Genomic DNA, 25,996 nt, shown 5'->3' with positions numbered 1-25,996 from the left:
GCTTTTATTTTTATAAATGGCAAAGACCTCTAAAGATGAAAGAGAGCTTCTAGGTGCTAATTCACTGTGGCTTTGGATTATGGCATAGCAACAGTCCAAGGAGAAAAAAAAAAATGTAAACCCCCGACCTGAAACTCCAAAACGAAACTCCACCTGCAGCTCCCTCCCACCTTGTCTTGGTAACAGTCAGCACCGCTCACTCTAGGGGCGGAACCCCTCCATCAGTGGAGAATGCTGAGGAGCACGGCTCCATGGAAAGAGGAACTCAGTTCATCTAAACTCGTCTGCAAACCAGTCTTCAAGTATTATGTCCGTTGCTTCACTGTTTCACAATCTATTTTTAACCAGTTCCCGCTTCTGATAAACACAAACTTTCTAGTTGGCATTTAGAAAACCAGGGCTTTCCCCTACAAAATTTCCAAGCATTTTTTAATTATAGGTATGACCATCTCCCCTTACACACACACACACACACACACACACACACTGGAGTTTCAGATCCCTTCCCCAAGCCTCTTGAGAATGGGCAGTCTGCCTGGTGCCGTGGCGCACACCCGTAATCCCAGCAACTCAGGAGGGCTGAGGCAGGAGGATCACGAGTTCAAAGCCAGCCTCCACAAATTAGCAAGGCCCTAAGCAACTCAGGGAGACCCTGTCTCTAAGTAAAATACCAAAAAGGACTGGGGATGTGGCTCAGTGGTTAAGCGCCCCTGGTACCAAAGAGAGAAAGAGAGGGTGCAGGGAGAAAATGAGCAGTCTCTGAAGTGCCTTAAGATTCTGCAAACCCCACTGAAACTCTGGGCACTCCAGCCATGCCAAAGCCACAACTTCTGGGGGAAGATGAGTCACCTATGCCACAGAGGAGACCATGAGAGGAGAAGAGAGGGAAGGCCGGGCCTAGGAGAGGAAAGCTGAGTAGCAGTTGCCCCCCGCCCCCTCCCGCCCCCTGCTCCGGCTCACCTTTGCAGACTTAGCCAGCACCTGATGGCAAGCTGTCCGCCACCACTCGGGGACTGGGTCACTTCCACGTCCAGAAGCTCTCCTACCTGTCCTCCTTTGTCAAAGTCCACACTGGCAGGCAGCCCAGGAAAACAAAAAGCTGCTTCCTGCCTTTCCAAAACGTGGTGGGAGCCCCTGAAGGTGACTGGTGGGCTGGCCTGGGAGCTGAGTGTACGGGGGGATGTCGGGGGGCGCAGACCCATTCCTGGTCTGGAGGTCAACTCTGTACAGACGGCGGATGGAGAAGGGGATCAGGGGGAAGGAAAAGTCAGACGACCTCTCCAGGAGCCCAGGGACAGAGGCATGGTCCTCCTTCCAAGCTCTTAGTTCTGTTTTACGATCAAATCCAGACCCTTGTAAACATTCATGGCAACCATAAAAGCCAAATGATGCAGTAAATTGTTTTGAGATGGGGAGAGGGGAGGGAGGGAGGATCACAAAATCTGGGATCTTATAACAGAGCAGAGCTACAACATGTGTCCGGCTGCAAATCACCCGGATCCTGAGGGACTGGGGTTGAGGGTCAGATCTTGAGTTTTCAGAGAGGGTGGAGGGTTACTGGCAAGAGGCCTGGGGACCACACACATCCGGGGAAGCAACTGGCATGGTCTCACAGCCCTGCCTGGCCCCGTGGTTCCCCCTCTGTCCGGTTGAGGGGCTCCTAGCCTGGACCCACACGGTCAAGAGTGAAGAGCACCTTCTATAAAGACATCTCTCTGTGGGTTCCAGAATCGAGTCCTCCACTTACCAGATGTGTGACTTCAAGCGAAAATCACTTCACCTCTCTATAGCTCAGCTTCCTCATCTATAAAGGGTGGTGAGTGTGTCAACCTGCCAGGACATTTTAAGAGTTACATGAATTCATCTTTGTAAAGCTGTAAGCATGGAGCCTGACCCACAGCATCGTAGAACAGGCAGCCAGAGTTGGCCGGTAGGTTAATTTCCTACATCTGCTGTAACACATTCCCACAAACTTGGTGGCTTAAAATAACAGAAATGTGTTATCTCATAGTTCTGGAGAGCAGAAATCCAAAACCACTATCGCTGCGCTGAAATTAAGGCGCAATATCTCTGCACCTGCACTTTGTTCTGTGTCCTGACCCAGCAACACAAAGCACCTTGACCACGCCGTGACCCAGACAGCTGCAGCTTTTCCCTGTGGGACTGAACCAAAGCCAGGGCTTGAACATTCCAGGGCACTGATAAAGGTTTTCAAGTTGTTCCCCAAAACACTGAAGGAAAATGGCCTCATCCCTGAGTCAAATCCCTTGAACTTGTGTATAAACTGCACACCCCGATCTTCTTGTGGCAGACACACAAGGGGACATCCCTCTGTTAGTAGGACATCCCTTTCTTTCATTGTCTGAAAAGGACAACACAGCCCTCTTTTTAAGTAAGTTCCCATGATAAATGATTGGCACGGGCCATCCTCGTATTCAGTCCTTCTTTTTTCTTGAAATCCCAACTGGCCCTGTGCCAAGACAGTTTGGGGGAACAAAGTCCCTTATGAGAACTCTATGGCTGTCTTTTGGGGAAATTCCAGCTGTAGGTTCAGCTGGGACAGAGCACCAGGTGTCAGCAGGACCATCTTAGCTTTTCCATGGCTCTGACCAAAAGACCTGACAAGAAAAATGTAGAGGGGGAAAAGTTTATTTGGGGGGGCTCATGGTTTCAGGGGTCTCAGTCCATAGATGGCCAACTCCATTGCTCTGGGCCCAACGTGAGGTAGAAGAACATGGTAAGGAAACGACTCAGGACATGACCATCAGGAAGCAGAGAGTCAGGTTGTGTTTACCAGGGACAAAAAATAAACCCCCAAAGCACTCTCCAGATACCTGCCTCCCTGAGACACGCTCTGCCTGCAATCAGCACCCAGTTAATCCATTCAAGTGGATGAACACACTTCTTAGGTTAAGGCTCTCATGACCCAATCATTTCACCTCTAAACTTTCTTGCATTGTCCCACACATGGACTTTTGGGGGACACCTCATATCTAAAGCAGAGGCTTGAGATGAAAATCTATCCCTTGCTTCTCCCCCCTTCTGGTGGCTGCTGACATTCCCTGGCTTGTGGCCACATCACTCCATCTCTGCCTCCTTGATCACATCACTTTCTCTTCCAGTGTCTGTCTGAAATCTCCCTCTGCCTCTTTATGAGGACATTTGCGAGGACAGGGCCAGCTCAAATTACCCAGAATAATCTTGACATTCTTAGCCCCACCTGCGAAGTCCTTTTTACCGTGGGCAGTAAGATTCCCAGGTTCTGGGGATTAGGATGAGGAACCATTATGTGATGGCCACAGCTGCTCTTATTGGCTAGGAGTGGAGTCTGATTAACAGTAAATAGGTGGACAGAGAGTGAAGGGAGGAGAGATCGCCACAGCGTACTGGGATATACGGTTACCAGCAAGGGACAAGAACACCCCTGGCAGCGGCTGAAGGGTATCCCAGGACCCTGAGACCCTCCTTTCTATGCCGTGGTGCTGGGGGTGGGCTATATAATGCTGCAGAACTGCAGGAGGACAGAAGAAAGGCTGGACAAGCGGTGGCTCTAGAGGACATGCAAATGCAGGAGGGTGGAGATTGTCACCTCCACGGTAGAGTGAGTTGCCCTTGCAAGGACACTGCAAGGGCTGAAAAAGCTGAGAGACAAACAGAAGTTGGGTGCACTGTATGGGCACAGGACAGCAATGAAACTTCAAAATCCATTTGAATGTACGAGTCTAGAAACATCCTTCCTCTTCTTCCCTTGATCCAGAATAATCAGACTTTCATTCCTCTCTGGAATTCTGCAATTTTTCATTTATTGTTATTTGTTCGTTTGTTTGTTTGTTTGTTTGGGGGGACTAGGGATTGAACTTCACCACAGAGCCACATCCCCAGACCTTCTTTATATTTTCTTTAGAGTCAGGGTCTTGCTAAGTTGCTTAGGGCCTTGCTGAGTTACTGAGGCTGGCCTTGCACTCTAGATCCTCCTGCCTCAGCCTCCCAAGCTGCTGAGATTACAGGCTCTTGTTATTTATTTAAAGTTAAGTATCCCACTAACCACAGTATGGAATGTTGACTATTAGGGAAGAGGGTGGCTGCGAGGGAGCTAATGATGGTCCCCGGGCAAAATCCTGGTAACAGATGATGGTGGATTGCACTGAGATAGGGCGACGGAGATCAGTGGGCGGAGTGGGTTCAGTAGGTCTCTGGGAAGTACACGGGATCATCTTCTGAGGCTAAGGAAGAAGGTATTTTAATTGACTTTCAGATTGACTAAGACTGTGGCTCAGGGGATGAGATAGGAAGCGATCGTATGCCCCGAGATGGAGGATGCAGGAAGAAGGCTGAGTGAACCCGGACATCCAGATGGCACTCCGGCCACCAGACACGTGGATGCCAAGCTCACAGAAACCCAAGGTGGAGATGCCAGAGTGGGCGTGCGGAAGATGGTAACAGAAGCTATGGGAGCAGACACAACAGACAACAAAAAGTACAGAGGATGAGAACAGGAAAAGAACCAGATTTTAAGGAACCCCAACTCGTAAGGGATGGGTGAGTACGGTAAGCCGGACACAGGAACTAAGAAGTGGTCAAAGGAGGGAAAGGTGGGTGACCAGAAGAGCATCAGGTTTCTTGGAAAGAGGATGTTTCAAAAAGTTACCTTGGAAATGACATTGAATGTTAATCAAATAAGAAAAAAAAATGTTTACTGGATTTAGTTACTACTAACAATAGAAAGAGAAGATCCTGTGAAAAAAAATAGGGTCAGAACCCAAATTAGACAGGTGGGTGACAGAGAGCTAGGAAGCAGACATAGCACTTGATTTATTTATTTTTTTCACATTCTTTTATCGGTGCCAGAGTTGTATGAAACGGTGGGACTTGTTGTCACATATTCGCACATGCACACGATAGAACAATATATTTTGGCCAGTATCATTCCCCGGTCTCTGGCTCTATACAGCACTAACATAATGTGTCCAATCACAACAAGGCAAGGTGTAATATGACGAGAGAAACTGAACTCGGGAGAAATTGTGAAAGCCAAGGCTTTTGTGAAAGTCTACCGAATCTGGCCCAGGAGATTACATTTCCCTTTCCTGTGATGTAGGTGGCCACCATGAATCACGGGTTCCAAAGTTTCCTTCATTACTGCCATCAGCAGGGGGAGGGGCATCCTCCACATAGACGACACACCACCGTGACAGAGGAAGACGTGAGGAGAGGGGAGGACAGGCGGAGGCCAAGAGGCTGCCTGCTCCTCTACACTTGCCTTCCTGCAAAATTCTGCTTTGCAGCTAAATCCAGATCCTCATGAATATTTATAGAAAATCCTAAAAGCCAAATGACACAAATACATTTGGTAGCAAGCAACAGAGAATGGTCTCTTAGTGCCTTAGTTCCTCTGTTTATCTAGAAAGTGCCTCTGTGTGCGGAGGGAAGGAAATAGGGAGGTGGGAAGCCTTTATTCTAGAAGGGAGTAGAGCTAAACCCCTAGAGATCTGGACCCTGGAGACCTGAGCCATGAAAATACTGGATGACTGAGCAGTGGACAGGGAGTAAGTGTGTCCTAGGGAAAGAATGGGGATTCTGAAACCCATCCCCTAGGTTAAAGGGAAACACGGGGGCTGAGGCTGTGGCTCAGTGGCAGAGTGCTTGCCTAGCATGTGGGGGACGCCCTGGGTTCCATCCCCAGCATCAAAGAAAGAAAGAAAGAAAGAAAAGAAAAGATATTCTGACTAAACATGACTATCATGTGTCCCCAGCTGCATATTTCTAAAGGATTTTGAGGAGCTTCTAACCTAGAGTTACACTGGAGAGAAAGGGGACAGAGAAAGGACAAGGGTGGTCCAGCCTCAGGGTGATCCTCTCCTAAGGGAGAGGGAATACATGGAGCTCTGCTCTCCTGCGAAGAAGCACTTGAGCACGTGAACTCCAGCCTCCTGTATTCCTGTGTGATGGCACACCTGTGCCCTGAGCCTCCAGATATTTTATTTACCAAGTGGTTCACCATCTATGAAGCTGGAGAGGTGGAACCGTCTAAGACATCTACCAAGGGCTAAGCCCTCTGTGTCTGCCATCTCCTGGAGTCCCCACAGAATTTCTGAGGGTTCCCGCGCTCACTTGATGGAAAAAGGAAACCAAAGTTCAGAAAATTGATCTACCCCAAAGTCCCAAATGAAGGGACTTGGATTTGAGCCCACGTCTGCATGACTAAATCCCATGCTATTTCCACCACAGCAAGCCATGAGCTGGGAGGAGTCAATCTGTTTCAACCAAGAAGGCAAAAGACCCTTGGGGTGAAGGGCGGGAGACCACCCAACAGTGGAGGAGGAAGGGTGGAAGGAAGCAGGGAGCCTCTTTCCTTGGAGTGAAATCAACCTTCTAGGCACTGACCGAGGAAATTGCCTGGAAAGGAGCAGAGATTGTGACATGGAAGTGGGAAAATGCCTGGGGTTAAACAAAAACAAAAAAAAATCAGGAATCAGGAAGTAGATACAGAAAAATCTGTGTTTGGAAATCGGAACAAGGCTCTCCAGGGAGAGAACAGAGTCGCCGGGGCCCTTGACTTTGGTTTTGAGAGGAAACAGTGCTCAAGGACTGAACTGCCCCTCTCTGGTCACATGACCTGGGCTGGTATAAAAGCTTTCCATCAGCCAGGTCCCTCACGACTTTCTCCTGTGTGAAATGGGCAGCAGCAGTGGCTAAAGCTCTAGTCCTCTCTCCCAAGAGCTTCCAGACTTTTCTTCGGGACTAACTCCAAGAAGCCACCTCTCTGAAACGAAGACCAGGCAAGGCACCTTCGTACGTGTGCTCTGGGATGAGATGCTGGGGTCAGACTCTGAGGGGAAGCCGTGGGAGGGGAGGGCTGGAGGAAATCGGTCAGAAGCTGCAATGGGGGCACACCATTCCCAGAGGCTGGAGTTGGCAGTGGGAAAAGGGGCCACGGACCAGAAGCTTGGAGAGAGGACCCAGGGGCAAGCCTGAGTGTGGGCAGCAAGGTTGCCACACTGAGAAACTGAGTCACCCCCTTAAGAAGAGGGGTTCTATTTAACAGTCAAAACACCAGGCTCAGGAACCTGGGGGCTTTTCTGAATATGTCTCTAAGGTCTTCTGGGGACAAGCCACAATGCAGAGTGCTGGCTCATCCCTCCTCCCACGTTGCCCCTTGTGTACATGGCCTCAGCTTCCCCTTTTCAACCGAGTTCCAGAGTGACTTGCAGGGGTGTACAGGTGGAGGAAAATCTGTGTTCCGCAAAAGGAGGGGACAAGGAGGTCAGGGACTGGGCTGTGGGGCTGGGCACCTGGGGCTTGGAAGACCCAGCCTGGGGTTCACAGTGCCGGGCTTCTTGAATCTTCCTTCTCCTGAGACATACCTTACAGCTCTCTGCTGGCTCCCACGTCCCTCTCCCACGGGTGTATGAGAAGGAAAAGCCTTCAGTCAGGTTGGAAATTGATGACAGTGACTTCCTGTATCTGTGGGGCTGGGAGGGAAAGCGGGGAATTCCCTTGGGAAACCAAGGGTTGGTCTCCCCCAGAGACACAGGATGGCAAACGTAATAACTGCTGCTTAATATCCCGCCCAAGGTAAAGTCAATAATTGCTCTGGGCAGTTCTGGCAGGTGGTGTGAGCAAGCAGGGGTGGCAGCAGAAAGCTTGGGCCTGAGAAGGGAGAGTGCCAGGGACCATGTCCACATCGTGAACCAGGACAGAGAAGGGGCTGCAGGTCTCCAGCTTCCTGACCCTGCCCTTTTCCATCCTTCTCCAGAATGTCGCTCAGCTGGCACAGCTCCTTGATCCTCGTGGCCTACATTGTCATCTTTCTCACGGGTCTCCCCGCCAACCTCCTGGCCCTGCGCGCCTTCGTGGGGCGGGTCCGCCAGCCGCATCCCGCGCCCGTGCACATCCTGCTGCTCAGCCTGACGATGGCCGACCTCCTGCTCCTGCTGCTGCTGCCCTTCAAGATCATTGAGGCTGCGTCCGATTTCCACTGGTACCTGCCTCAGATCGTCTGTGCCCTCACGGGCTTCGGCTTCTACAGCAGCATCTACTGCAGCACGTGGCTCCTGGCGGGCATCAGCATCGAGCGCTACCTGGGAGTGGCCTTCCCCGTGCAGTACAAGCTCTCCCGCCGGCCCCTGTACGGCGTGATCGCGGCTCTGATCGCCTGGTTCATGTCCTTTGGTCACTGCACCATCGTGATCGTGGTTCAGTACTTGAACTCCACCGGGGAGGCGGGAAATAGAAACGGAATGACCTGCTACGAGAACTTCACCAAAGAGCAGCTGGACGTGGTGCTGCCCGTGCGCCTGGAGCTGTGCCTGGTCCTCTTCTTCATCCCCATGGCCGTCACCACCTTCTGCTACTGGCGCTTTGTGTGGATCATGCTCACCCAGCCCCACGTGGGCGCCCAGCGGCGGCGGCGAGCCGTGGGGCTGGCTGTCATCACGCTCCTCAATTTCCTGCTGTGCTTCGGCCCTTACAACGTGTCTCACCTGGTGGGGTTTTACTCCAAGAAAAGCCCCCCGTGGCGGGTGGAGGCTGTGGTGTTCAGCTCGCTCAATGCCAGTCTGGACCCTCTGCTTTTCTACTTCTCCTCCTCGGTGGTGCGCAGGGCCTTTGGAGACGGACTGCGGCTGCTCCGAAATCAGGGCTCCTCCCTGTTGGGTCGCAGAGCCAAAGAGAGGACAGAGGTGACGAATGGGGACAGGGGTGTGAGCCAAACAGAGGGAGTGCCAAGTTCGGACTTCACCACTGACTAGTGATTTCCCTTCTGGGGGCATTCTGGGCTACACAGGAGTTGGGCAGTTTGGGAGAGAGGGGACTCCCCGAGACAGGAGTCCCCAGACCCAATCCACAACTGACACTTGGTCAGAACCTCTCTTACCTGCTTGGTAACCCTGCCTGGCTAAATCTTCCCTCCCCAGGGAGCATAGCTCGGTGGCACAAGAAGAAACAGACCTAGAAGCACTGTCAGGCTGGGGTCTCGAAGCAAGGTAGTAGCTATGAAGTTTGTCCTTGTGAGGTGGTTGGTGTTTGGAGGTGATGTGTTTGAAGGCTGAGTCCTAAAGAAGTCTTGCTACAACTTAGAAACCACATTTAGATACTGGTCTAGTTGTTGGTGCTAGAAAAAAAAAAGCCAATAGGAAAGAGAATGGAGAGAAATACTAATTGAGAGCAAAAAGTCTCAAAAAGGTTCTGAGCAAGGGAACTCCAAGAGAGGAGCAGGGGCTTAGATCTCTAGTGATCTGGGTTTCATTGTATCAGTTTGACTTTTGCTTTGTAAATGTGCTCCATTCGTTTCACATGTTATCTTGTCTCCCCCTTTAAACTGGGGGCTGTGTGAGGCCTGGGTCTCATCTTCCTTCTCCATGGTACCCCACGCAGGCCAGGATGTGGCTTGGTGCCCATCCACCTGAGATTGACACTGATTAGCACAGGAAAAAGCAATCTGGTCTGGCAGATTGAAAATAAAGGCCGTAAAACCCTGAAGTGAGTGTTCACAAGTTTTTGTAGTACATCCGCAAGCCCTGGGGGCTAAATGCAGAGTGCAGAACCAGAGGCCTTAGAGGGAGGTGATGCTATAGAAACCACAGAAAACTTTTAAGATGAATATGTCAAGAGGGTGAAGCAAGTAAGGATACTGATGGAATTCGGTTTAGATGGATGGCTTAGAGGATGCGGCTGAGTCTTGTTTCAAAGATATCTGTTTTTCACAGGGGCTTCAAACTCGGTGCCCCCTGCTCTGAAATCTGCTGTTCCTTATCATGAAAATTTGTCCTCCAAGGAATTCATTTTCTATCCATCCCTTTGCCTGCCTTGTGCCTTCTCTCCCTTCCCAAACCTACCAGCATAACTCATTTCTCTGCAATAAGGACCCCCTGGTCTGGCACTGTGATGCACACCTGTAATTCCAGCAGCTCGGGAGGCTTAAGCAGGAGGATTGCAAGTTCAAAGCCAGCCTCAACAATTTAGCGAGGCCCTAAGCAACTTAGTGAGACCCTATCTTTAAATAAAAGGGGCTGGAGATGTGGCTCAGGGGTTAAGCACCCCTTGGTTTAATCCACAGTACTAAAAAATAAATTAATTAATTAAAAACCCTAACTGTTCTCTCTAATTGAATGAATTAATCTTCAGCCTCCAGCCTCGTCCTTTTTGACTCAGGCCATACATTAGAATTACAGGTGGAGATCTGAAAATAACAGAGAGAGCCAGTCACCCCTACTGAGAGAAGCTCTGGGGGTGGGGCCCAGCAGGTGAGCTTCAGAGCATGACTAAGTCCAGAACGGCTGTCATAGCTCAGGAGCCCAACTCATCCAAGAAATTATTCTTCAGGGAGACCTTCCTTGCATATATGTCCCCCCTCACCTCCACCCACCTTTTCCCATTTTCTGATCCCTCACTTGTCTCCTCTTAATGAGACCCCAGTCAACGTGCACTTTCTCCAGAAAGCTTTTCCTGATTATCCCCCACCCAACTATAAGATCATTTTCTGGTTTCTTTCCTCAAAAGAAGGCTGGACTGTTGATGTAAGAGTCCAGATCCCAGTGATGGTGCATCTTACTAGTTGGGGGACAGGGAGTGAGTCACAGCCTCCAACCGCCTTTGCCCTATCGAAATAATGAGGATAATGCATAGTTTCTGGGCTTATTCTGAGGCCTCAAATGTGATTGCAGCTGGAGGTGTAGCTCAGCAGGAGAATGCATTCTCAGCATTCAAGAGGCCCTGGTTTAATCTTAAGTATCAAACAACTTTATAGATACGTTGTACATGTGAATATTATTTATGTGTTTAATACAAATGTACATACATATATGGTTGCAGGTTTTTTAAAATGTGATTGTGGAGGTAAAATTGCTGAGAAATTGTGGAGTATTATTTAAATCTAAGACATCCATCCATGTGAAGCACAGATGTACTCTCACTTAAAAGAAATATAAGTTAAAAATTTAAAAATACTGGAAATAATATGTTATGTAGCCAACTCTAGGATAGTTTGGCAAGGATATGTGAAAAAAATATATGGAATTTTCCAGCTGTTATGAGTCTATGATGTATAACAGCTTCCAAAAAAGCTAATTTGATTTAGGTGGCATTAAAAGAAATAAAGATTGAATAAGTTGATAACAACATCTCTCCACTTAGGTGTAATCAGTAGTGCGCTCGGGAACAAATGACACATTTGTAAGAAGGATACTAACTCAGGGAATTGAGCCCTCAAAAATTAGCCAAAATGTTTTGGAGACTTAAAACTCTATAGTAGTAGCAGTGGTAGTAGTTGTTGTTGTTGTTGTCGTCGTCAATAGAGCATGTTAAATGGCAGACAGTAACATAGGAAAAAAAACAGAGAGGGTGAAGGCGATTTTCCAAGATTAATAGGTGAAAGAGGGTTTGGATCCAGGTCTTCTGACTCCGAAATGCCTGCTTCTTTCATTGACAAGGGAGAAAGAAGCAAGAGAGCAATGGCTGTGTGGCTCTGTGGCCAGGACATGATAAGTTCCATTTTTCAGAAGATGCATTTTCTGTAGCCCCACAAAGAAGAGCAAAGATCATGACAGGAAGATAATTTCAAACAGCTTGTGCTGTTTAAATAGAACTGATTCCCCCAGCATGGTAAGTCACTCCCCAATTTCCAGGAATACTCAAGTAACAGATAGCAACCACCTATCTCAGGACAGTGAGGAAATACATGTATGATAAGGATTGAACCAGTTAACTGCTAAACCCCTTTGAACTCCAAGATTCTCAGGTTCCTTAGAGAAGCAGCTACTTTCGCTAACCAGGAAAGTAGAAAATGAAGTCATTTTGTTCTTAGTGGAGTAATAAGAAAATCATCAGAGTTGGTTTGAGACTTTCAGGGTGAGGCTTTAGCTATTCACAAGAACCTAGTCTTGATTAAGTGACTTCATACATCAGCCCTTTTTTTTTACCGGGAAATTAGTCATCCATTTGCTCAACAAATTGAGATGGATTATCTACTGCAGATGCTCCTTGATTTATGATGGGGTTCTTTCCCAATAATCCCATCATAATTTAAAAATGCTATAAATAAAAAAAATGCATTTAAGAGACCTAACCTACTGAACATCACCTCTTGGCAGCATAGTGCTCTACAGACAAACAGTTGTCTCCCTTTGTGACTGGGAGCTGCCACTCAGTGCCACAGCCCAGCCTCACAAGAGAGTCCCATACTGCATATCACTCTCCCAGGAAAAGATAAAAATTCACAGTGTGCAGGATGGTGTCTACCAAGGGCACTTGAATTTCCCACCATTTCCAAGTTGAAATGTCTTAAGTCGAACCTTCGTAAGTCAGGGACCATCTGTAGAGGTCAGACACTTTTCTGGGGATCAGAGTTTGCAAATGTACAAAGGACAAGGTAGGTGTCCTGTCATGGGGGCTTCCATTCACGTAGCAGGAAACAGTTAAGAAACAAGTAAACAAATGCACCCTCAGGTCCTTTCAGACTGTGGCAAATGGAAACTGGTTTCAAAGGGACAAGACAAGATTATGGGAGAAAGCACATGGAGATTTGAGGAGGTTTGGAAGATTCCCTGAGACAGGGATGCTCACCTGATGCCCTTGATGTTCAATAAGCATATTGGCCAGGTATATTGTGCCTGAGAGAGTTAAGAAACCATAGAGTATTAAAGAGGGTTTGCCATACAAAGGCCCATAGAAGAACAGTCCAGAAACCAGAACTGCTAATGGATGCAAAGATCCTAAGAGAGAGAAAACCTTAGCATCCCAAGGCCAGAGGGGCTAGAAGAGTAGTTTTGAACTTAAGCATGTGTTAGAATTAATTCGGGAGGCGGGGGTGGTTGCTGAACCATGGATCACCATCCTCCCTCCCCCAGCATTTCAGAATTAGTAGGCGTATCGCTCAGGGTTCTCCTGAGAAACAGAACCAATGTGATATGATATATATGCATATGCAAGAGAGGATCATACTGCATATCCCTTGCCCAGGAAAAGATGAGACAAGTATATAATCTCATCTGCCATCTGCAAGATGGAGACCCAGGAAAGCTGATGGTTAATCCCAGTTTGAGTCCAGAGGTCTGAGAATCAGGAGAATTGATGGTATAAGTTTTAGACTGATGATAGGAGCCAGTACCCCAGTTCATATAATTAGGCAGAGGGAGCAAATTCTTTCTTCTTCTGCCTATTCTTTTTCAAACCCTCTATGAATTGGATAATGTCCACTCACATTGGAGAGGGCAATCTGATTTATTAGTCTACTGACTCAAATGTTAATCTCATCCAGAAACTCCCTGATAGATACACCTAGAAATAATGTTTAGCCAAATATTTAGACATCCCATGGTTCAGTCAAGCTGACATGTAAAAATAACCATCTGAACAGGTCTGGGCTGAGTTTCTAATAAGTTCCCAGGTGATGCTGATACTGCTAGTCTGGGGACCACATTTAGAGAATCATTGAGCTGGAATCCTGTGAAATAAAGAGAGTGTGATAGAATATGGAGTTCAGAAGGCCAATGGTGATGATCCAAAGGCTTTAGGTCAGAGAAAGGAGTTTGAATATATTCTAAGAATTTCTGAAAGCCATTCAAGCAAGAGAGGAGAATGATCTGATTTTTTTTTCCAGTGTTGGGATTCGAACTCAGAGCCTTGTGCATGCTAGGCAAGTGCTCTACCATTGAGCTGTATCCCCAGTTTTGATTTCCATTTTAAGAAGGTCACTGGGAGAGCTGTGCCTACCTTTGAAAGGAAGATCAAGAGGATGATATGCATGAGAGAGTTAGGAAACATGGAGCATTGTGCAAACATGCAGAAGTTTCATCAGGCTAGCAGCTCCCTGGAAGGGTGGGGGTGGGGGGCTGTTTCCTTCTTCATTGGAATCAGCCCTCCAAGGATCCAAGAGACAGGAGGCAGCTTAACAAGTTCTCATGCATCTACCCGGTAGATGCATAATAGATGGATGTTTCCGGTGATGCACTGAAAAATAGCTCTTGGTAGTAAGGGGGAATAGGATGGAGAAGTGGGAGGGTGGAGGAGAAAGAAGGCCCTGATTTATAGCCCTTGCCAATTTCTGTGCAATCTACATGTCCCTCGGGGTTAATTTCTACCAACGTGAGGATACTGAACATGGGTTTGGCAAGAGATGCTACTAATCAGCTCCTCTAAGCCGGCTGGAACACATCCCTGAGCATATGCTCAAAGAGCAGGCTGATCGCATCCTCCTGGGGGGAGGCTTTATCTTTCCCTGGCTACAGATAGAGCAAGGTTCTTGCCCCAGGCTCCTGACACAATTAACACGGTCTAAATGCGGCTGGCTGGGCTTGATCCAAGAGCATCCGGGTAGCTGTATGTTTGTGGGGCTCGTCTGAATCCCCTGCCCTGAAGCAGGATGCCAGATGGGTAAACAGGAATATTAGTCTCTGGTTAATGAATAACGTGGACAGCAGCCTAGAGCTGCTACCAGGAAACAGAGGTGGAGAGAGAGCTGGCTGGGCTGGACCTGGAGGCCCAGACGACAGGAATAAGGAAGGTGGCATTGACTATTTCACTTCCCCTTTCTGGAAAAGATGTGTTTGTGCCCCTGCTTCTGAACTTCTCACCTGACCACAGCCAGAATTCATAAGTCATGTGGTTTTGTGATAATCACTGAAGTCAGAGAAGCAGGGGCCATGAGGAGGGTCTAGAAGAAAACCTACTACCAAGACTCCAACTTCCCTCCCTTGAACCTCCCTGCCTGGAGCTCCAGGTCTCTGTGAGCGCCCCTGTTTTCACCTTGCTTTATCTCCTGTGGTTAAACACTTTTGCCCCAATTTTCTTCTTTTCATTATTTTCCTCTGGTTACAGGAAATGAGGACATTTCTCATCTACAAATTGCACACCCAACCAGGAAATTAGGCCAAAGATCTCTAAGCCCTTCGAAACTGTAGTCCAGTAACCCACTTGGCAAAGTTTGGAACATCTGCTGAGGTAGAATATGTGAGTTCAAGCTGCCGAGGTGGGAGTCGATTCTGCAGACGCAGACACAGAGCACAGTCAGAAACCCACCATCCCCTGCCATCTGTCAGTCTGAGCTGTGACCAGCTCAAGGAAGCAGAGTTAGAAAAGTAAATACACCGCTCCCAAATGTAGATGTTTTACATGAAAAGCCATCCATGTGTAGGGCAGTCTCAAGTTTGTAAAGTGCCACAGCAAACATGGGACCGTTTGAATTTCCACAGCTGTGGGTGTTCATTGATCCACAGACACGGCCTGAGGCTTAGTCAGCGCCAGGGCTGACCCCTGCTCTCACGTGGCCGGCATTCCAGCAGACAGACGGACAGACAGACCAGTAAAGAAGACACTGGGAGGGGACGCTGAGTGCTGTGGAGACAGTAAGTCACAGGTAGAGAATGATTTTGGAGAGGAAAGTGAGTGGCTACTTCTAAACCAGGGGCTTGGGAAGGCCAGTCTAAAGTCACATTTGAACTGTGACTGAAGGATAGGAAGGAATTGTAAATGCCAAGAACTGGGGGGTGGGGAGAAAGCTCCAAGCCACGGGTTTAAGGCCAATGCCAGGCCTCAAAAAATTGAGCATGTGCCAAGGAAAAGAAAGACCCAGGGATGGAGGCTGGAGCTTAGGAACCGCTGGAAAAACTGTCAGATCAAACTTAGGATAAGCAGCACAGTAGATACCATCGCCTCGCTTCACAAGAAGAAAAGCTGAGGCTCAGAGATGGGAAGTGACACAAGTCTTAGGGAAGATGGGCTTCTGCCCCCGGCTCCCGACTCCCTCCCCAACACGCCCCCTCTTTCTTTCTCCCTCTCAACCTGTTTACCTCGTTGAGGGAGGGAAAGGAGGGCAGGAAGCATGACTCACACCACAGAGTGCGGTTTTTTGGTATAGAAAGTTGGGGACAGAGATGGAGGCTGATGGTTGAGGTTCTGAGAAAGCAAAGGTGACAAAGGTGGAACAAGATGCTGATGGCAGAGTGGAGACCAGGGCAAAAAACGAGGCTGTCACGACTGGGGACAGGCAGGATGCCTGGGCTCGGAGAAAGGGTTGGGGGACCAAGGAGTAACTGAAAGCCACCTCATCCTGTTCCAAGGCCCCATGGCCTGCAACAGAGGGGACAGTGTGAGGACAGAATGGTGAATGGCGGAGCTCAGGGGAATCTTAGTCTCCAGCCTCAACAATGGTTGCATTTCACCGTCACCAGGTGAGATTCTAAAATCACCAGTGCATTCATTGGGCATTTGCTTTTCCTAAAGGTCTCTAGATCCCTGTGAGCACGTGAGGTTGGAATCACTCTGTCTAGTCTTGCTCCTCCATTGGGCCAGTCAGAGATGTCTCCAGGGAGGCAGCAGGTTTTTCTTTGGGTACCAGGGATTGAACCCAGGGGTGCTTAACCACTGGGCCACATCCCCAGCCCCTTTTTATATTTTATTTAGAGACAGGATCTCACTGAGCTGCTTAGGGCCTCACTAAGTTGCTGAGGCTGGCTTTGAACTCATGAACCTCCTGCCTCAGCCTCCCAAGCAGCTGGGATGACAGGTGTGCACCACCTCACCTGGCTGTGCTTTCGTTTTTTTACTGAACAAGAACAACAAAAATGGAGCCAACAGCACCTACATCATTACGTTATTAGGAGGATTTAAAAAGTCTAATAGCGCCCCTACAAAGTACTTGAACAATGTCTGTAGAGCCCTAGAGATACTACCTTTATACATGGAAATCTTCTTAACACATAACTCCGTTCTTTGGCTTGAGGTCCTCCTAATGCTTTTCCTGATCCTCAAAATAAAATCCCAAGCCCTCTCGGGGGCCAGCAAAGCCCTGCACAACCTGACACTTGTCCATCTGCCCAGGTTCATCTCTTACCAGCCCACTCCTCTTCCGTCTCTCCTGTTGCTAAGCTCATTCTTGCCTCAAATCTTGCACTCGATGTCCCTTTTCCTAGGGCCCTATTTCCCCCAGATTCCGCAGGGCCATCTTCATCTCTCAAGCTGCCTCTGACTCAAACTTCACTTGCTCATAGGACTTTCCCCTCAACCCACTCCAAAGCTGCCTCCCTGGGCCGCACTCACTTTATCACTGCCTGCATCCCTAGCCGACAATCGTGTTGCTTGATGTTTCTGGAAAAGTTATACGTGCACATAGTTTAATGAGTCAAAGGGTTTGCTGTAAAAGATAGCATCCTTTAGCCTCTCCCTCTACCATCATCCTTAACCACTTCCTGGAGGCCACAGTTCCCACCTCTTTTCAACAAAATATTTATTCCTTCCTTTCTTTAAGGAACTTGCTTATTTTATTTTTACCTCTTCATTTTTTGATATCAGATTTTATCTGTTCACTTTCCCTGTGGATAAGGAGATTTCGTTCTCTTCCCTAATACATATAGCATGCATGCATCCTTCTACCCTGCATCTTCCTAATAAACTTATAGTGCAATTATGTTAGAACAATATTCAACGGTCACATTACTGTGACTATGTAAATGTCACTCACAGTGGAACTCTACCATGATATACAATTACTTTTTCTATCCTGCATATATTTTTCCTCCATTCCTTAGAATTAATACGTGTTTTGTGTTTGTTTTTTTAATCATTTGCTTAGTTTTTTATACACTTAGCATTAATCTCAACACCAAATTGTGTGTGAGATGGCCCCAAAGATCCTGCTGCAAAAAGTGATGAGCAAAAAGTGATGCCCACGATCTAATATCCTCTCAAGACCTTCAGAGGTATTCCTAGGACTCAGATTTCATCTTCCTGAGGAAATCTTAGCCAGAACTTCCTGACCTGCTCCAGTCTGACCTGGAGGTGGTTGATGCCAGGGTATAGCTGGCCCCTGAATATCAAAAGCCTCTTTGATTTTTCTGCCCTTGTCTTTCTCTTCTTTGGTTTACATTCTCTAGTAAGTTCTTAAGAAAACAAATATTTTGAGACTTTGCATGTCAGAATATGCCCTAATCTTACCTTGGTGCTTTGTAGATATTTGGGTTCTCAATGGAATCCTGACTGGTGATCATTTTCCTTGAGATTAGAAAGGCATTGTCATGTGGTCTTCCAGCTTCTAGTCTTGTGGAAAGTCTCCAAGACATTCGGATGCCTTTCTTTGGTACGTGGCTTTTTCTCCCTGGAAGCTTATAGGGTCCTTTCCTTCTTCACCAGTATCCTAAAATCGTATTTATTGTATCAGGTACTCAATAGCCTCTTTCAGTCTGCAAAATAATATCCTTGGGTTTTAAGGGATTCTCTTGAAATGCTATAGGATGATTTCTTTGCCTTCATTTCTCTTCTCTCCCTCGGGAACTCCAATTATTTGGACGTGTGCGAACCCCTAACCTAGCTTCTAATTTTCCCTTCTCTCCCATTGTATATTGCTGCAACTATTTGCTTTCTGTGAGATTTCCTTGAGTTTATCTTCCAGCTTTTCTATTTAATTATTTTTGCTATCATTTTTAAGGTCTAATTACCTTTTATGGCATTTTGATCTTATTTTGTGGTTGTAATATCCACTCTGACCTCATTGGAGAATTTTCTTCTTCTTGCTCTGAGTTGCCCTTCTTGGTGTTGGTTTCTGTCCTTTATGTTTGGAAATGTCATCAGATACCTGATAATCTTTGGTTTTCTGCTCATATTGAAGAGAAGGAAGGGTGCTCTTTTTTTTTTTTTTTTTTTTTTAGGTACATAAAAAGTATATGAAGGCAATATGACCTGATGTCTAGACTTTTCTTTTTCTTTCTCTTTTTCTTTCTTTACCTTTTTTTTTTGGTGGTACTGGGGATTGAACCCAGGGCTTTGTGCATGCTAGGCAAGCACTCTACCAAAGAGCTATATCCCCAGCCCTAGACTTTTCTTTAATTGCTGAAAAGGAGAAAGGGAATGGAAGAAGCAAACATGGCAAAAATTTGGTGTTGAATCTGGGTGATGGATAAATTGGTTCTATCACACTATCTCCTCTACTTTTGATCATGGTTATTAATAGTCACAATAAAAACATGATTGTTGACAGCATCCAGTTTCCTGAGGGCTGTTGGGCTGAGGCCCCAGTTGCTCACTGCCTTGGGCTAAAGGCTCCTCCCACTGCCTTGCTACCTGGGCCTCTCCACAGTTCACAATCTTGCAGATGGATTCCATGAAGCAAGCAAGTGAGGAAGCAAGAGAGGGCAGGACAGAAGGCGCAGGCTCTTCATAAACATAATCTTTCAACTGACTTTCCATTGTTTCTTGCTCATCCCACTCTCAAAGGGAGAGGGATATAAAAGGATGTGAACAGCAGGAGGCAGGATCTCCCGGGCCATCTTACACCCTGCCTTCCACAGTAACCTATCCACAGGCTCAACGTGCTGATGGAGGCTGTGAGCACAGGAATCAAGCTACACTGTAGCGTGATTCAACTGGACTATTTAGCTGGAGAACTGCAGAGTCAGTGTTTGGATTGATCAAATTCCCGGAGGAGACTCCTCTAATCTGCTAGAGGGTGAAAGTTGGACTGCCAGCAATTTAGAAGCCAAATGGAGAAGGCCAGGAATCTCATCCCCTTAATCTCCTATTTACATTTCTCCCTTTTCCAACTGTGTCTGGTGTCCCACATTCCACAAACCCTCTGTGCTATCCTCTCCAGAGAATAAAACTCCAAATTTTTCCTGAGTGAGGGGCAGTTACTTAACATCACAGAATTGGGGAAAATATTTGGGGATATTTTCAAACAAGCATCCAACCAATGTTCCTTGTGTTAATTTGCCCTTTGCCTCCTTTTCCAGAGATAATTAGTTGTCACCAGCTCACGGGCCTTATGTGGATTCTACAATAGAAACTTGGTTGATGTTTGGTTTTCTCCAAACATTGGTTTTTGTCCAACTTTCAATGGTCTGTTAAGTCATTTGTCTTTTCTCCAGCTTCCAAAATTTTGGTGGTATTTCATCCTCTTATATTCTCCCTAAATTTATGGGTATTCCTCTATGAACTAGATATTTACTGACATTATAGTGTGGTCGTAGGTGGCAGAAAAAGATTTATATATACATCCCACTACCATTGACCTAAGTACTTCCTCTTTATAGTACTATTTTGTTTTTACTATTTATTGTCTTCCCCTCTTGAATTTAGGGTCTAGGATAACCTGTCTATTTTGCTTATTTATGCATCCCCAGAGCCCAGAACCACACATGACACACAGTAGGCATTAAACAAATGAACAGATCAATTTGCTGCAGCAAACTCGATGCTCACTATCTAAAAGTTGGTAGTCAACCTAAGTCTTTCGACCAGCCATGCAGTGCCCTTACCACCGCGGCATGGGTGAGGCATGGGTGATTTTGTTAACCAATGATATTAACTAGTTTAAACGTGCTTTACATGTTACAAAGTAGTTTCAGAAACATGTCACTTGATCCTGACAATAACCCATGGGCCAGATGGGAAATGGTTTCTAAAATAGTAACTAGCCTGTGCCTCAAACATTACCATGCTCATTCCCGAGTTTTTATCCCAGGACACCCAACATTTGTCCAGGTCCTCCCAGAATCTCCTCTGCAGATGGGACTTTAGGGTTTGTCTGCTCTCAAATCCAGGATCAGCTTTTTCATCAAGAGAGAAGCAGGTGCAGATAGGAGGGCCTTTGAGCAAAGAGAACATTTGAGTTTTATGACAAGATTGGAGCAAAGAAAAGCAGGAACGTGAAATGCTGAATCAGTAGAGCATAGAGAAAGGATTGGACATGGGAGAAGGGAGGGAGGTTTGATACTGGAAAGAGAAGAAGTAAGTCCCAGAACTAAAGAGCAGTCAGTATGTGTATGGTGTGGAGAGAGGTGGGATGAAAATAACCATTTATCGTAACTAGTAAATTCCCTTTGTAAGAAAAAAAAAATGAAAATAACCCTATAAGGTAACCATAGAGCCAATTAAAGACATTCTAGACAGAAGGGTCTGTGAAACAGTAGCATCACGCTCTCAGGATCCAGCTAGCTTGGTGTCCAGACAGCCTGAACTCTGCCTTGGGCCCCCAGTGGAAAGTGAAAGTAGAGCACATTGTCCCCTTGAAGGAAACAAGATGTGCCCCTAGAAGTCACACCAAGTCCCAAGGACACAGGCCTCAGAGATAAAGGGGCTGGAAAATACCCATACTTTATTTGTGCTATTTGCTGACCTCCCTTGGATTCTGTCTGCCACCTCCTGGACAGATAGGCTATTACCTGCCTCCAAAGCCTGGGATGCTGAGGTACCACACAGGATGGGGGGTGGGGGGAGCTCTGTTATTCAAATCCAGGCAGGGGATTGCTCAGAAGCAGAAACCTAGTGATGCAGAGTTGAAAAGGGATCAGTTTTTAATCCTATATCAAATCAAGATGAGTCTTGGTGTTATGGTTTGGATAAGTGTCCCCCAAAGGTCCGTGTCCTCAAGGCTTATATGCCAGCCTCTGGCATTACTGGGAAGTTGTGGAACCTTTAAGAGGTGGCGTCTACTGGGAGACAGTTAGATCATTGGGAGCAGATTCTTGAAGGGGATATTAGGACCCCAGTCCCTTTTCCTGCTCCCTCCCTTTTCTCCCTCTCCCTCTCCCCTTCCCCCTCCCTCCCTTCCCCCAATCTCTATCTCTATCTCTATCGTTTTGCTTCCAGCTACAATGTGAGCAGGTTGTTGTTCCATGTTTTCCAGCCATAATGTGCTGGAAACAACAGGGCCAACCAATCCTGGACGGAAACTTCCAAAACTGTGAGCCAAAATAAACCTTTCCTCTTTTTAAATTGATAATCTCAGGTATTTTGTTACAAAAATGGAAAGTCAACTAACATTTGGCATAGAAAGAGGTTAAAGATATCTTAATAAGCTCCAAAAACAGCTGCAGATCAGCATACAGAAAACAGTACTCTCTGTAGTCTTAAAATAAGTATATTTAATAATAGCAGCTGAGAGTCTGAGATCTTGTTATGTGTAAGCACAGAGCTAATCCTTCTGCACACACCTTTCAGTGACTTCCTCCCAAAGGATGATGAGATGGGTATTGCTATGACTTCTCTGCTCAGAAAGGGAAGTTAAGACTTTCCCACTATCTCACAGCAAATACGTGGCAGGGGAAGGACTAGACCTGGATATTTATGATTCTGGAGTTGAATTCTCATCCTCCTCAAAGAGAACATTAATAGTTGTACACATCATGAATGTTTGTATGTTACATAGCCTTTACATAGCCTTTCAGATGTGTGTTTGCATATCTGAAAGGCTATGTAACAGTCAAAAGCAATTGTTTAGGGATTTCGGGGAAGTGGGGGGAAGGTCAACTTTCATTTTCTACTTTACATAATCCTGTACTATTTATATTTTTCCAATGAGCATAGATTATTTCATAAAAATATTTAAAAGACTTATTTTCAGTTGAAATATAGAAACTCAAATTACTCTAGCATTTAGGCCCTGTTTATTGAGCAATTACTGTGTATTATACTGAGTGCTAAGCACTTCACATCCAAGACTTCACTGAATCCTCACAACTGTGTCTGGAGGGAGGATATTATGATAATCCCCTTCACTAAGGAGAAATGTGAGGCTCGGGGATAAGAATGAACCTCCCCAGGGCCACATCTTCTGGGACTCAATTCAGGTTTGACTGGTCTCTGAGTGCATGTTTTTATCTACTTCATTATGCTGGTGGGGGATGGGACAGAGAAAATTACAAAGATGACAGCAGTACTTTAAGTATTTACAATGTGCTTTTCCTAGATCTCATCAAATAGCTATAGCTGGGTCCATTTTACAGAAGAAAAATGGAGATTCAACAGAGAGGAAGTCACTTATTTGCCCAGGGTCACCAAGCACAACTGAGAATAGAACCCGAATCACCAAAACAAAGCACTGGCGTCCACCCAATTGCTCAGATCAAAAACTCAGTAGTTATCTTTGATTCCTTCCTCTCTTTCTATGTCCTTCCTGTGTCTGATCCATTGGTTTCTGTTGGTTCCAAAGTACATATTCACTTACTGTCCAGCTACTACCACTACAGTAGAAGCCCCTGGCATCTCTCATCTGTGCCACTAAGAAAGACTCCTCGCTGACCTTCCTGCCTCCACTCCTAGCTCTTAGCCTCCACATTATACACTCTCTGCAGTCAAAGAGATCTTCAAATCTCTTATTAAATACTTTCCGGTGCAGCCTTTAGAGAATTACACCCCTCAGGGAATGCTGAGTGACCTCCTCAATTTTCCCAAGGATAATACTTGCTAGTACCAGTCTCTAACACAATAAGAGATAACCTCATTCATTACATGCAATGAATGCCTTAGAGTCCTAGAATTCTTCCAAGGACTGGGTGGAGACAGTTGCAAAAGTTACTGGTCACACTTCAATACCAGTGACCACAGCCTACAAGCCCCTTGTGACCTGCTGTCCACCACACCTCCACTTCTGCAGGCTCATTTCCTACTACCCTTCTCCTAAGCAAGGAACTCTTTCTTTCTGCAATCATAATCACTTTACTCCTGCCACAGGGCTTTTGCAGGGGCTGTTCCCTTGACCTGAACCCCTGTCCCAGGCTGTCCAGAGCCAGCACCTTCTGTCAATCATTCTGGTTTCAGCTCCAAGGTAACAAGCTCAGTGAGGCCCTCCCTGACAACTTGATTAAAGAGAGACATTACCAATTCCTGCTGCCCCTGTTTTATGTTCTTTACAGCACTTATTTATCATAATCTTCATGTCCCTTCTATGTTCACTGTATTGTGTGTGTCTTTGCAAATAGAACTGAACTCCCCAGGGCAGAAAGCTTTTCATGGGGAGGCCATCTGTGAAAGTACATTAGAGAATGCATCAGACATTTATTATGAGTTAGTCACCCGGATAGGAGCTTTGCAACTTTTTGAACCCCAGCACTCTCCAACAGAAATAAAATGTAAGACATTTTAAAAAATTTATCTAATAGCCACAGTAAAAGAAGTAAAACAAACAAACAAACAAAAAAAAAACCAACATGTTCAGAGCATTGTCATCTTTATCTCAGCACATGATTGATAAAGCTATTGTACACTCTGTGTAAAATGTGAGTTCTCTGGAAGGCCTGCCTCAAAGTTTGGATATTTGCAGGCTCCCACTTCAGGGCTGAACCTCAAAGCCCCAAACACTGTGTCTACCCTTTCCCGCCTTTTCTGTACCAGTCTCAATATGCATGCACCCTTCACGGTCTGCAAAGAGGGCAGGGCAGCCCCTCAGTGAGGACTCAGGGTGCCCGCAGAAGTAAATAGGAGAGAGATGGCGGCCCAGAGTCAATGCGCATGTGAGACAGGAAGTACCCGAGCAAAGACCGGAAGTGCCGAGCACAACTCTCAAGAGTTGGGGTGCGCCTGATGAGTGGAAGGGTATGGACTCGGGTGATGAAGCCCATCGTCCCGCACAGGTCCTCAAGCCAAGAGACGTCAGCATTGCAGTTGGGAGCCAAGTGGACTTCTCCACTGGGAGCAGCAAGAACTGTACGTCGGGCTTTAAGGGGAGGAGAATGGATTCTTGGTCAGGGTCTTTGTGGGAAGGGGCTGGACACGCATGAGTGAGGCCTTGGGAGGTTTCATTGATGTTTATTCATTGATGAATAGATGGGGAAGCAAATTTTGTTGCAAGAATTATGCATTTTTTATAAATGTTGACACTGAATCAACCAGACAAAACATACCCAGGACAAGGTGGTTGTACAGTCTGTTCTATTTATAAGAAACCATAAGGTAGTCTGGTAATAGAACACAGTTTTTAAGTGGTACAATGATTGGGACCACAGTCTCAATCCAGTTAGCCTGCCTCTGTGACTCCTGAACAATCCTATTTCAAGATAACTTGAGAAGTGAAAATTTAGTCTTAGCTCCTTCTCCCATGGGTGAGGGTCTCCACATATTCAATTAGGAATTAGTGAGCAGGGCTATCCTAAGAATAGTCTGTTAGGGAGATATGTGATCATTGGAAGTTCTCCTGAGTGATGTTCTTGATAGACCACCAGTGCTAGAGGGACATCCAGGTCAATCCCTGATGGTGGGGTTGAGTAATGAGGAATGATATGTGTGGGGAATGAGGTGCCTTATAGTGGGGAAGGGTTTATCTGTGTGAAATGCCATGGGAGATTAGTCATGCAAGGTAGGAGGTTCTTTTCACTTCTCAGGCAGTCTGAGGACTTTTCACCCTCTCAAAGTTCTTGGGCTGCCCACATTTCCATTGATGGGGTTTATAGTTAGGCAAACCAGGCCCTCTGGAGGGATGGTTTTTAGGCAGTGGATTGAAGAGCATCATGTCAGCCACCAGAATCCTCAGCCTGGTCCTCACAGCTGAATGGCTTTGAGCAGTTTGAACTTCAGCAGTCTTTATTGTTGTTGCTTTAGAAGATGTTATGAAATATTTCAAACACATGGAAAAACATGAGAAACCATACTAACAAAGTCTCATGAACACATTCCCCAGCCTTAATCCTTGTTTTTCCTTTTTTTTTTTTTTTTTTTTAGTACTGGGGATTGAACCCAGGGGCACTTTACCACTGAGCCACATCCCTAGCCCTTGTTATATTTTACTTAGAGACAGGGTCTCACTAAGTTGCTTAGGGCCTCACCAAGTTCCTGAAGCTGGCTTTGAACTCACGATCTTCCTGGGAGGAGGATCATGTAATCCCCAGCAGCTAGGATTACAAGTGTGCATAATCCTCCACCACACCTGGCTTAATCCTTCTTAGAATTTTGGTTAATTTGCTTCAGGCTTGTTTTAAAGGAATGAAACATTTAATCTGTAGGCCAAGATAGGAGGATCACAAGTTCAAAAGCAGCTTCAGCAATTTAGCAAGACCGTAAACAATTTAGCAAGACTCTGTCTTGTCAAAATAAAAAGTTCTGGGGATGTGGCTCAGTGATTGAGCACCCTGGGTTCAATCCCCAATACTGCTCCCCCTCCAAAAAATTTTAAAAATAAAACATTTCAGATAGAGTGGAAACCCTGGTTGCACTTTTCTTGATTCCATTTCTGCCCCCTCCCAGAGGTAGCACAATCCTCAAGTAAGTGAAGATTCTTCCCATCCATGTTTTTACA

General features: G+C 46.4%; 1 protein-coding gene across 2 annotated transcripts; it reads left to right on the top strand.

Moving 5' to 3' along the window:
- Window positions 1-5,852: 5,852 nt before the first annotated feature.
- Window positions 5,853-9,480, top strand: Ffar2 (free fatty acid receptor 2). 2 transcript variants are annotated; one of them, XM_015497196.2, is made up of 2 exons: window positions 5,853-6,792; window positions 7,757-9,480. In XM_015497196.2, the coding sequence occupies exon 2, from the start codon at window positions 7,758-7,760 to the stop codon at window positions 8,748-8,750; it is 993 nt and encodes a 330-aa protein (XP_015352682.1). In that variant the 5' UTR covers window positions 5,853-6,792; window position 7,757; the 3' UTR covers window positions 8,751-9,480. The 2 variants fall into 2 exon arrangements, with proteins under 2 accessions (XP_015352682.1, XP_048647143.1); XM_048791186.1 differs by having other exon boundaries at window positions 5,854-6,779.
- The last annotated feature ends 16,516 nt before the right edge of the window (window positions 9,481-25,996 follow it).

Source organism: Marmota marmota, unplaced genomic scaffold, assembly GCF_001458135.2.
Source record: "Marmota marmota marmota unplaced genomic scaffold, marMar, whole genome shotgun sequence".
Classification (NCBI taxonomy): Eukaryota; Metazoa; Chordata; class Mammalia; order Rodentia; family Sciuridae; genus Marmota; species Marmota marmota.
Note: the sequence above shows the minus strand (reverse complement) of the source record. Positions and strands in the feature narration are given on the sequence as shown.